We start from the raw sequence: 11,876 nt of genomic DNA on the forward strand, positions 1-11,876 counted from the left end.
CAGAGGTGGTTTTATTAGAGTTTACATTGGCACGAATCTCAAAACAATCTGACTGTTTCAACATCTAATAATTTAGAACAATCCATTAATGTCATTTTAATTACAAATACATCCTTTGATATTTTGCTAGGAAGGAGGGGGAAATGTGCTAGAGGTGGTCTTATTAGGGTTTATACCCCTACGAATCTCAAAACAGTTCGACGGGTTCAATATGTAGCAATATTATCAAGATACTCCTTTGAAATTCTGTTTATTACAAATACTATCATTTGATGTTTTATAATAGGCAGCTTAGGAATCAGCATATGTTACTATTGACGTTTACATCCCTACCCATTTTCAAATTATCACACTGTAGCCGATGCAGGTTGGAGGATCACCGTCTCACCGAGATGTTCTTCTAGATAGTGTGGTCCTGAGTTTCCCTTGTATTGTATCACTTCGGCCATCTGTAAAACCACCACCAAAGCGGACGCTGGAGTGTGGGAAAACCCCTGCTGGTTCGTCCGCTCCCGTCAGATCGGATCGATCACTCGACGAGACCTCTCACCTCCTCCGCCAGTCGCCATGGCGGCGCTGCTGCTGCGTAGGCTTGCCGGGACCCACCGCGGCCGTGTGCCGCTGGGGGCCGCCGCCGCCGCCGCCTGCGGTGGAGCCGCGCTCTTCTACGCCTCGTCTTCCCCCACCGTTGTACGAAACTGAGAACTGCCTGCTGCTCCCCCCATTTCATCTCCCGGTTTTTGTTTCCTCCGTTCCTAGCCACTGCTGATTTCGGAATGAGATGTGATGCGTTTTTGGCTTGGCTAACGGTGCCGGATGATTGCAGGCGTACCTGGAGGAGAAGGGCGAAGCCGCTGAGAAAGTTGGTGAGCTGCAACCCCCTTTTCTCTCCGAATTTAATCGATCTGGGTTTCGTCGATGTGGGGATTGATCATATTTATGTGTGTCTGCCTATGAAACCTTTTTGGTTTTGTTGCGTGGTTTTGTAGCTGAAAATGATGTTTGCGGCTGGATTCCACTTCCACATTGTTTGGAATATGGAACACATAATTTTAGAGGAATTTCACTATTCGAGAGTGACGATTGCTGTTATGAATGATGATCCACGGTCACATGTGTTACTGGAGGCAATCCAAATCCTAGAGTTTACATTAGTTGAAGAGATCAAGCATTTTAGTATTCATGTTGCTGTATAGTGAAATTGTTGCACTCTACATATCGTTTTAAGGGGTGGTGTTCTTTCATGTTACATACTACAATGAATAAATTTACACAGATATGGTTAATCTCTGCTTTTTTTCTTACTTTTATCATGTATAAACCACCACTAAGATTACAAAATTTAGATATTGTCAGCATACTGATGAACTTTTCTTTCTTATGCTTACATTATATGGTTGTTTCTGTTGTTTACTTATTTCTTGATGGAACATTGTCTTGTTTTCAGCACTTAACCCTGATAAGTGGTTAGAGTTCAAGCTACAAGACAAGGCAACGGTTAGCCACAACTCGCAGTTATTCAGGTAACTATTGAAGAAATTCTTGCTTAATTTCATGACTCCAGGAATGCTTCTTTATCTTGTTGTTTGATGGAATATGTGGCTACGCTTTTACTGTGTGGCCTTATCTTAATCTTGTGCGGTACATTGTATAAGTGCTGATTTTGTTTTCATCATGATTCTCGTATGTACCATGCTAGCGTCTTCTCCTTTATTTAAGTTTTATAGAGTTTATTTGCTTCAATGTGAGGCTTATGCAAGTATTTTTGTCTTGTAGGTTTTCATTTGATCCATCAACTAAGCTGGGACTTGATGTTGCCTCGTGCCTCATCACAAGGTATCTTCTTCAACTGCAAGGTGTCATGTATTTTTTAGGGGAAGCCCTTATCACTGCCAATGCAAGGTGTCATGCCTTTACTGGGAGGATCTTTTGGTGTCGAATTTGAATAAATTGTGCTTATATATATTGCTTCTTCAGTTCTTCTTCCAAATTCTATACACATGCATGCTTCCTATTATCCTATTTGAAGCCAGTATTCTTACGAATAAGAGTTGTGCAAAGTGAAATGGCTGTTTCAATTCTCAAATCAAAAGGCTGATGTTCTCTGCTGTCTGTTGTTCAGTGAATCCTTTTAGCAATTTGGTAGTCTTATCTAGAGAGTAGAGGCTGGATTGGTTTGTAGTCCATTTGCACACATTTTAGCAGTCGGTATGCTTCCTATCCTCTGTGTTGACTACCTGAGATGAATTCATTGCAGGGCACCTATCGGTGAGGAAGTTGAGGGAAGAAGAAAATTTGTGATTCGACCGTAAGTTCTATGCTAAATGAATCAAATGCATAGTGTAAAGTGCCATATACCTGAACGCCCTCTTGGAACTTAATTATTTGATGTAAAAGCATTAGCACAAATAAGAAAGAAGCATAAATGGAAGCTGATCTCCAGTATGGCAATACTTGTAATTTTCTCTGATCATATCATGTTTCCTTCAGGTACACACCTATCTCTGATCCAGATTCTAAAGGATATTTTGACCTATTGATCAAGGTATGTTAAAAAGTCACTATGAAAATTCCAGAACTTGTAATTGTCTTATAAATCACTAGAGTTCCAATTTAAGTTTGTCATGGAAATGGAATCAGGACTAATAGAATAATGCTCTCCCATTTGATTTCTGTTCGCGTGCATAATTTGTTTTTTTTTTCTTTTTGCTAATTGTACTCTGTACAGGTTTATCCTGATGGGAAAATGAGTCAGTATTTTGCAAGTTTGAAGCCAGGAGATGTTCTGGAAGTCAAAGGGTATTATGACATGAAAATTGTATTGGTTTTTATGTATGCTGCTGCCTTTTGTCACTCAAGCTTTTTATGATTTTACTAGGCCCATTGAAAAGCTCAGATACAGCCCAAACATGAAAAAACAAATTGGGATGGTAAGATAAGCCTCAACTTTTACCTAGTTCTTGACCTTTTGAATTCATCCCCACTAGGATATATGTATTTGTTTCAATTCTTTTTAACTCATAGGTTTGATTACAGGGTAACCCTGTAAGCATACTATAGCTGTTGAATAATGTGCATGCCTTTGGTTCCAGATTGCTGGTGGTACTGGTATAACCCCAATGCTGCAGGTTGTCAGGGCTATCCTCAAAAACCCTGATGACAACACTCAGGTAAGCTAGCACCACAAACTCTGAAATTTCTTCAAAATTGGTTCTTTTCATGCATTTTAGCCACGCTTTAGCGTCTTTCTGAGAAAGCATTGTTTCAATGTTCACATAGCCACATGCCTCAGTAGGCATTCTGCAAGAAACCAGAGCAGATTGATGTCTTTATTTTCACGCAATCTTCTTTAGCAGCAACAGCAGTTTTAAGGGTGGACTATATTCTACCCATATGTATTCTAATTTATGTTCTTATTCTGTTTATTCATATCTAGGTCTCCTTAATTTATGCCAACGTGTCACCAGATGATATCTTGCTCAAAAGAGAACTGGATAGACTTGCCAATAGCTATCCTAACTTCAAGGTTGGTATTGCAGTGAGTAGTCCATCAGGACATGGATAATTTTCTTTTGTGTGTGTAACGTTGTCCTTGAAAAAATACAGGTATTTTATACAGTTGATAAACCGTCAACTGACTGGAGGGGTGGTGTTGGTTTTGTATCAAAGGACATGGTTTTGAAAGGTTTGCCAGGCCCTGCGGAGGACTCTCTGATTCTTGTGAGTGCTTCATGAATTCATGACATCTGCTGAGGAGTTTCTTCTTATGAATATTTGTGTTCTTAATGAAGTCATTTTGATTAATTTTGTTTATGTAAACTTAATTCCCCTATGGAACCATATAGGTGCATCCTAACAAAAAATCCCTCCTAAATTTTTCCTCCAACAGTTTCTCTATCTCAAATAACATATAGGGTGGATAACATGTGACCCCGTATTTGAGGGAGAGAGAGGGTGACTTAGGATACCACTAAATATAGGATGTTGAATAGAGGGGCTGTTGGAGGGTGATTTTTGTTGCATAAACCTTAATTTTGACCCTTAAAGATTGGATAGGGGAATTCTTGGAGCTGCCCTTAAGGTTGCTTATGATCTTCAACATCATCTTCATTTCTTGGATTGTTAATTGCATCTGTTTCGTGATTTTTGTTTATTCAGGTTTGTGGTCCACCAGGAATGATGAATCACATATCTGGAGACAAGGCCAAGGATAGATCACAGGGCGAGGTATTGTGGATTTGTTTTTGGTTTATTTTTATTGCTGGTTGTAGTTTATGAGACATGCTTGAAGAAAGCCAGTGGTAGGACAACTGAAAAACATACTGATATAGTGATACACCTTTTTTCTTCCCAACTAACTTGAAATGTTAACACTTGGATATTTTTTTTTGTTTAAGTGAAATACAGTATGGGCGGCACCTACTGAGGAAGTTTATGTTATAACTAAGACAACAAACTAGATTTACATTCCACTGGAGCATGCGTTCCGTTTATGCTTCAATTGCCCTTTCTGTAACCATGTTACTGATTCGTTAATCCATTTCTGGTCTATATGTATTGTGCAGGTCTCTGGCATTCTGAAAGATTTAGGATACACGGCAGAGATGGTATACAAATTCTGAGAAGACAGTAGATTCTGCTGACATACACATACTTGCTGCCCGGCAGCAGTCAATAAAACACACCTGAACTTTTTGTTATTGTTGCAGCGTCTGGCTCTGAACTGGAAACAGTTTTGACTTGTTTCCTTTTGTAATAATGTTCGTCAGAGAATTCTAGTTCTAGGTTCTGAGTTATCGCTGAGCTGATGGCTGCAGTGATCTGCAGATGCCACGCTGCGATGTTTACGAAAAATCGAGTATGCTGGCACTTGAGATAAAGCTACCGATTTCTAGTGGACAGTTGCAGTGAATTCTAGCATGTTGGATGTTGGAACCCAGCCATTTGTGGCAATCATTAGCACATCAGCAGCAGTAAGGAGCTTGGATGCTGCGTGTGGTCGCGCTCAAGTTCTGCGGTCTGTGCTGCTGGTGCGATTGTGCTGTGGCATCTAGGAACTCGTTGCCGTATGGTGGATGTCGTAATCGTGGGAGGAACTGGTTACCACACGGTTCTTTCAGTGACCGGTCGGCGTCCTGGCCTTCGACCTCACTTGCTGTTGTCATGTTGATCGATCGGAGTGGTCAGAGGTTTACTGTGCCAGTGTTCAGAGCTGGTAACGTGGATATGCTGCAGTAACGCTATACTGCCACGGACGAGGAATTGAGAATGGCATTATTGCCTGATTACGGGCTATAGCAGTAGTTGCCTTGGTTGACGCACTGGGCTCATCTTGTCTGGCGTAGCACAACCATAGATTAGGCCATATGTAGTCGATGGTTTGTCTTAGTTTAACTCATTACAGAGTGCAGACAAACCTCACTTACATTCTTAATGCTTAGGCATATTTGGCCGTCGCCATCATCGGACCCCTTGTCTCCGCAATTTGCCGAATTTTCGCCAATCCGTGGATGTGGATACGTCTCTTATTTAGCTACTAGGTCCAAACCATTCTCTTCCTCACTCAAGTCCTCATTGCACGCCACGCCATACAAAAACTCTCTGTTCTTTCACAAACCGAAGAGTGAGAAGGGAGGAGCATGGCAGGGCTGCAGAGATCGTCACAGACATTCAGGAGGTCTGGGTCATCAGGCTTGGTCTGGGACGAGAGGCTCATGTCACAGCAGGACCAGGACGGCAACCAGAATGGGCCAGAGGACGCAGCCATGGAGTCCAAGGAGCTGAGGCACTCCCGTAGCGTTGGCTCCGTTGGGCTGCAGCTGCAGCGCAGGCGCAACGACGACAGCAGCAGCCAGGGCTACCGTACTCGGCGTGTAGCCCCAGCTCTGGACCCGCCTTCGCCCAAGGTTCCTGGCTGCATCTTCTGTGGAATTTTCAGGAAGGCAGGAGCTTCACAGTCACAACCATCTAAGCCCAGAAGGTACTAGCTAGGCTGGTCTACTACTGTGCTGTGTATGGGGAGCTGGGAACAGGGACCGTCAGTTTTCCTTGAGCCTGCAAAGGTTTTATGTTACTCGTGTATGGATGCTAGATGAGATGTATAGTTGTAGTTTGGACAAAGCTTGTGTGTTTCTTCTTCCTGTGTTGCTGTGTTTTTTCCTGTGTTACTTGTGTGTTTCTTGTAGTTGTATTCTTGGAATGACTGCCTCTTCCATCATGTACTGGCCATAATAGAGTTTGCGCATCTGTTACTAGCATACAGCATATATGTAATTACGAGTACATGAACATGGTGCTCTTGTTTGTGTGCTTCTACATGAATATGGTGCTCTTGTTTGACACTTTGACTCCAAGCTCGTTCTGAATTGTACACAACCATGCCGCTTGGGATCAACCAAGACCAGCCAGAGTATTGATGGTCACTCAACATGTGTTAAAAAGAAGCCATCTTATCTGCCTGATATGCTGCAGTATCGTATCTTTTCCGTCAGAACAAATCCATTTCATGATCTTACCCAGTCCATTTGGTGGGAAGAGTCTAAGCTGAAAAACCTCACATAGATCATCATGAGAAATGCGAATACTAATAGGTAGATTAGAACTCGTTGGACACTTGGATGTTCTACTTGGTAGTTTGGCTGTTCGTCAAATTATTGCTTAAACAATGAGTCGTAGGATTTCTACGCAAAAGAGGACGGGAGGTTATTGCCTCCAATTATTGCTTGCAAGCAGCACAAGTACCTGGTATAATTGCATTGTTTGTACATTGAAATTGAACAAATGTTGGTTGCAGTAAAGTTTTTTTGTTTTGTTTGTCGGACTGTTGTTCTGCATTTCTCTCTTTCTATAGTACTCCTATTTATATTGGTGTAAACTAGAGGAAGCCTGCAGCTGTGGCTTGTATGATGCATGCAGACTTGAGAAGAACTAGCAGAAGAGTATGGGCACACGACTGAGGAGGAAGAATGGAATTTCCACTAGTTAAAGCTATTCGTTAGTGGTTTCCACTTGTTGGAGTTGGCATGGTTGCCGCCTTGCCGGAGCGATGGGCGGGACAGTATGCAATTTTTGTGGCCTTTCTTTTTCCGATGACCAAACGAGTTTATTTCTGATCTCCTTTTGGAAAATTCAGAAATTAGTACTTAATAACGACCTATACCAGCGCAAATTTTTCATGAGGTTTTGCATAGTACTAGTGATATTTGAAGGCATGTTTGGGTCTCATTTGAGAATCTAGATTCTAGATAGTGAATAGAGAACTGAATATAGAATCTGAATTCTGGATCAAAATATGAGGGGTGTTTAGTTCTTATATGTTCTCACATTGATTATTGCCTTTGCATAGTAAAAATCTTTTACTAGTAGATTTTGGTATATTGTTGGATTTTAAAATCTCATTCTAGAATCTAAAGTTTTTATCTCCTTATTTTCCCACCTCTTTCTCATTTTTCATATGAGGTCCAAATATGTCAACTTTGAGAGTAATACTACCTGGCAATAAGGGTATGCCGAATGCTGAGTTCAAGTTTGAGTGGCCCTGGGAGTTGGGACAGCCTTTTGGTCTGAAGTTGATTCAAGAAAAACCTAGTGACCCGGTTAGACCACTACTGCACTACACACATTCTTTTGGTCATTTAAGTCCTAAAATAGTATTTAATTTCGTGTTCCACTTTATTTAAGAGCAATATTTTTGCATATTGACCAAATAGGGTTATTAGTATATTACTATAAGATTACATACAATTAGTATATTGACTTTACTTTGTAAGGTCCCTGTCACTATCCTCTTTAGGATTATCAGATTATGCAGCCAGCTTGTTGACCTTCCTGCATCTTCTCGAGTTTTCTGCTACTCAATGTGGTCACTGTCAGCGAGCTAATTGCTTGAAAGGCCCAACTGGATATCCACAAATCCATATGTTTTTCTTTTCTTTGTATCTAGGCCTTGTTTAGTTTATCCCGAAAAACAAAAAGTTTTCAAGATTTCCCGTCATATCGAATCTTACGGCACATACATGAAACATTAAATATAGACGAAAGCAAAAACTAATTACACAGGTTAGCTAGAAATCGTGAGACAAATCTTTTGATTCTAGTTAGTCCATAATTAGATAATATTTGTCACAGTACTGAAATCTGAAATTTTTTCGGAACTAAACAAGGCCGTAGTTTGGTTTTGAAGCACTTCTAAAGTTGCTTTTTCGTTACAATGATGATGAAGTGTCCCATTTACATATTTCTTTTCATTGTGCATGTTTGCTGCAGTACTGCAACATATAGATATGTGCTAAAATGTCTTTTCATGGGATGGAATGCTGAGATGGCATTGAGAAGTTGTGCATAAACTGACATTGGTTTGCACCTGTCACATAATTGAAACGGGAAAGTGAAGGTCCACACACTTCTCGAGAATAAGTTGCTTTCACATAATTATGACATGGATCTTCCAACGAACTGACTTTAGTATGTAACTCATGAGCACATAACCAAATTGTTGTTTGGCTCAAAGGAACATGCGTTAACTCTTCGCTCAAATTGATACCGTACAATACATGGGAGTGGTGCTGGGGTTCCACTTTCACATGCTTCGTACCCCGGCCCCTTCCAGGAAACGTGGCACTGGTACCTGGTAGACGTGGTCACAACGGTGGTGTTACACATTTTTTTACTCTTTTATGAGTAAAATATACTATTTAGTAATTCCTATATTCTAAATTATAAGTCGCTTTGACTGTTTAGTTCATCTATTTCACTATGTATCTAGACATATTACTATATTTAAATGCGTAGCAAGATGAATATATCAACTGATCAAGCTATTTTTTAGATAAATTGGAACTGAGGAAGTATAGTTTATATAGTGAGAGAAATGATGGTGGAAGCTTTTATTTTTGGCTACTATTATTACTAGAATAAAATTGATTCAGTTTATGAGAAAAAGTAGACTCAAAATCAGACAGCTAGGAAGGATATGTCACCTTTCTCTCGACAACTTCGATAATAGAACAAGAAACACGACTAACACCACTTTTTATGGAAGGAAACTTGGGGGAAAAACTTCATTAGCACTACTCTGTGAAAAAGCAATTGACGTACCAAGAGAAACTGAACAACCCATCACCAAAACTTGCTCATGAAACATCAATGATTACATATGGAAACAACCCGAACAGCTGAAGAACAACCAATACCTTGGTCATCATTGCCTTAGCTTGCTATGGAAAATGTCTTGTCAAAATCTTTATCCCGAACCTGAGCCAATCAATAGCGGGTTGGATCAAGTGATCAAGCTATTTCTTAGATAATTTTTTTTAGAATTCTCCTACTTTAGGTTAGGATTGAAAATCATAGGCCTTGTTTAGTTTCAAAAATTTTTGCAAAATCGACAGTGTAGCACTTTCGTTTGTATTTGACAAATATTGTCCAATCATGGACTAACTAGGCTCAAAAGATTCGTCTCGTCAATTCCGACCAAACTGTGCAATTAGTTTTTATTTTCGTCTACAGTTAATACTCCATGCATGCGTCTAAAGATTCGATGTGATGGGGAATCTGAAAAATTTTGCAAAAAATTTTGGGAACTAAACAAGGCCATAACCTGAATCTAACACAATATACTTTTGGGTCAGGTCAGGTGGTCCATATAGATATATTTTTAGGCCTTATTTAGATGTAATTGGATTATTATCAATACATGTGTTGGGATGAATTAGGGGTAGAACTTAAACTAAATTCCACTCTGACCCGTATAGATTTAAGTCCACTCTAATTCACCCAAACCCATATAGATTGAGTTGAATTCAATAACATTCAAACCTAGTAGGGGTGGTACTGAAGGTGGAGCTGTGTTTCTTGATTGAGCAGGGCACTTGTCAAGTTGCTCTAATAACACGATTATAGGAAGGTTTTGTGCCAGCCAATAGCCGAGGCGCGTGATTGGAAGTGACAAGTCACAAGTGGAGCTTGATCGGAGGGATGGACACGCAGCTACGCGTTCAAGAGGTCGCCGTCAGATGCGGTGGAGGCGTGTATGGTGCCGCGCCACGCCACGCTTCCCCTGCCCCGGCCGTAGGATGGTGGGTGCCGTGCACGGCGGGGATGGCGTCTCATCCAAAACCTCCCAACCCCACCGACCTCCATTTCCTCTCCCCGCCCACCTCTTCCGTTCCCGTCCCGCACACAGACTCTTTTCTCTCTCCTCCCCCTCCCTCTCGTCCTCTCTCTCTCGTCCGATCTGCATCTGCTTTTCTTCCTTCCCCCCTTGTCTCCTGTCCCTTCTGGCGTGCGCAAAGATTTGATTTTTCTTTTTCTTTTTTTTTTCCTCTCGGGGAGGAGGCGGAGTCGAAGCAGGAGTCGGGGAAGGAGTGGTGGGAGGCGGGAGGAAGGAGGAGATCCTGATCTGTTCTTGGAGTGGTGGGAGGAGAGGTCGAGAGGAGGAAGATGGCGGCGCAGGAGCAGGAGCACGAGAAGCAGCAGGCGAAGACAAGCACCACGAGCTCGCTCCCCTCCAGCAGCGAGCGCTCCTCCAGCTCCGCCCCCAACAACCTCAGGGAAGGAGGTAGGTGCCGCGCCCAACCCAACCCAACCCAACCCATGCACCACCCTCTCAGATTTCCTGCATCATCTTTTTTTCCCCCGGTTTCGTCAGCTAAACTCCGCAGCTGAAGTTGCCGCTGCGCGCATGCCACTGCAGGTGCGGAGAGCGACGAGGAGATACGGCGGGTGCCGGAGATGGGCGGCGCGTCGGCGTCGGCCTCGTCGGGCGCGGGCGCAGACGAGCGCCCCAAGGAGGACGGCGGCAAGCAGGGCGGGCAGCTGGCGGCTGCCGCGGGGGCGCAGCCTCCGGCGGCGGCCGGGAAGAAGCGCGGCCGCACCGCGGGGGACAAGGAGCAGAACCGGCTGAAGCGCCTGCTGCGGAACCGCGTGTCCGCGCAGCAGGCGCGGGAGCGGAAGAAGGCGTACCTGACGGAGCTGGAGGCCAAGGCCAAGGACCTGGAGGTCCGCAATGCCGAGCTCGAGCAGCGGGTGTCCACGCTCCAGAACGAGAACAACACGCTCCGCCAGGTGCCCGCCTCGCATCCATCCATCCATCCCCCATTCATTTGCTTCGCTGCCTCCCCCGGGGGTTCGATCTGAACTCCGAAGCATTCCTCTCGTTCTGACTGACTGATCCCCTCCTGGTGCTCCCGCCGCGCAGATTCTGAAGAACACGACGGCGCACGCGAGCAAGAGGAGCAGCGGCGGCGGCGGTGGCAAGGGCGGAGACGGCGGCAAGAAGCACCACTTCGCCAAGAGCTGATGAGAATGAGAGAGGGAGCTGGTCCGTGCTCGCCTGATCTGACCATTGTTGGCGTGTTGCTGTTGCTGATGACGTCTTCTTCTCTTTTTTTTTTTCCTTCTTCTTTTCTACTGTACTTGTGTTGGTCTACCCTCGCTGATGGACTGTTTTAACTGTTGTTTACGTAGCAATCCCGTCTCTCCGACCGTTGGTAGGACTACTCACCACTACTGGTAGTTTTCTTGGTAGGGTGTCAGAACGCCGTGTAATTTTCTTCTTGTATTGTACCTGTAATTCAGCCTTGCGATTTGGCAATTCACAATTCAAGATTACCACCGTGCCAGAGCCTGTTGCTTTCACTTCTCGGAGAAAAAGGGCCACCGAGAAAGAGCATATAAGGCCTTGATTACTTTTCGAGATATTTTGCAAAATGTTCTAGATTATCTGTCAACAAGGCCTAAACTGTTGCGCAGGGAAAACGTGATAACAATCACACGTCATACATACTTGAGTTGAGAATTTAGGAACTGGTGAGGCCGATGCAAACATCATGCATATTTTTTTAAAAAAAAAACTAAAGATATAACAGCATGCATAC

At 43.1% G+C, this 11,876-nt stretch overlaps 3 protein-coding genes across 4 annotated transcripts; all 3 read left to right on the plus strand.

The window, feature by feature from the left end:
- Nucleotides 418-5,106, plus strand: LOC8078471 (NADH-cytochrome b5 reductase-like protein). The gene is made up of 13 exons (XM_002455052.2): nucleotides 418-690; nucleotides 827-866; nucleotides 1,448-1,523; nucleotides 1,777-1,836; nucleotides 2,258-2,308; nucleotides 2,491-2,545; nucleotides 2,729-2,799; nucleotides 2,879-2,930; nucleotides 3,093-3,170; nucleotides 3,437-3,526; nucleotides 3,607-3,720; nucleotides 4,159-4,227; nucleotides 4,566-5,106. Exons 1-13 carry the CDS (start codon nucleotides 568-570, stop codon nucleotides 4,620-4,622), a joined length of 936 nt encoding a protein of 311 aa, XP_002455097.1. The 5' UTR covers nucleotides 418-567; the 3' UTR covers nucleotides 4,623-5,106.
- On the plus strand, nucleotides 5,254-6,341 carry LOC8078472 (uncharacterized protein At1g15400). The gene has a single exon (XM_002455053.2). It carries the CDS (start codon nucleotides 5,640-5,642, stop codon nucleotides 5,985-5,987), a length of 348 nt encoding a protein of 115 aa, XP_002455098.1. The 5' UTR covers nucleotides 5,254-5,639; the 3' UTR covers nucleotides 5,988-6,341.
- Nucleotides 10,128-11,621, plus strand: LOC8078473 (transcription factor HY5). 2 transcript variants are annotated; one of them, XM_002455054.2, is made up of 3 exons: nucleotides 10,128-10,558; nucleotides 10,694-11,064; nucleotides 11,198-11,621. In XM_002455054.2, exons 1-3 carry the CDS (start codon nucleotides 10,441-10,443, stop codon nucleotides 11,297-11,299), a joined length of 591 nt encoding a protein of 196 aa, XP_002455099.1. In that variant the 5' UTR covers nucleotides 10,128-10,440; the 3' UTR covers nucleotides 11,300-11,621. The 2 variants fall into 2 exon arrangements, with proteins under 2 accessions (XP_002455099.1, XP_021313028.1); XM_021457353.1 differs by having other exon boundaries at nucleotides 10,423-10,558; nucleotides 10,668-11,064.

Source organism: Sorghum bicolor, chromosome 3 (assembly GCF_000003195.3).
Source record: "Sorghum bicolor cultivar BTx623 chromosome 3, Sorghum_bicolor_NCBIv3, whole genome shotgun sequence".
NCBI classification, from domain to species: Eukaryota; Viridiplantae; Streptophyta; class Magnoliopsida; order Poales; family Poaceae; genus Sorghum; species Sorghum bicolor.

Excerpts from the sequence above, each read along its gene's own strand:
- LOC8078473 (XM_002455054.2), top strand. The coding sequence starts at position 10,441 with ATGGCGGCGCAGGAGCAGGAGCACGAGAAGCAGCAGGCGAAGACAAGC. Across the intron at positions 10,559-10,693 it reads CAACAACCTCAGGGAAGGAG|GTGCGGAGAGCGACGAGGAG; the intron begins GTAGGTGCCGCG and ends ATGCCACTGCAG. Across the intron at positions 11,065-11,197 it reads AGAACAACACGCTCCGCCAG|ATTCTGAAGAACACGACGGC; the intron begins GTGCCCGCCTCG and ends CCCGCCGCGCAG.
- LOC8078472 (XM_002455053.2), top strand. The coding sequence starts at position 5,640 with ATGGCAGGGCTGCAGAGATCGTCACAGACATTCAGGAGGTCTGGGTCA.
- LOC8078471 (XM_002455052.2), top strand. The coding sequence starts at position 568 with ATGGCGGCGCTGCTGCTGCGTAGGCTTGCCGGGACCCACCGCGGCCGT. Across the intron at positions 867-1,447 it reads CGAAGCCGCTGAGAAAGTTG|CACTTAACCCTGATAAGTGG; the intron begins GTGAGCTGCAAC and ends TCTTGTTTTCAG. Across the intron at positions 3,527-3,606 it reads ATAGCTATCCTAACTTCAAG|GTATTTTATACAGTTGATAA; the intron begins GTTGGTATTGCA and ends GAAAAAATACAG.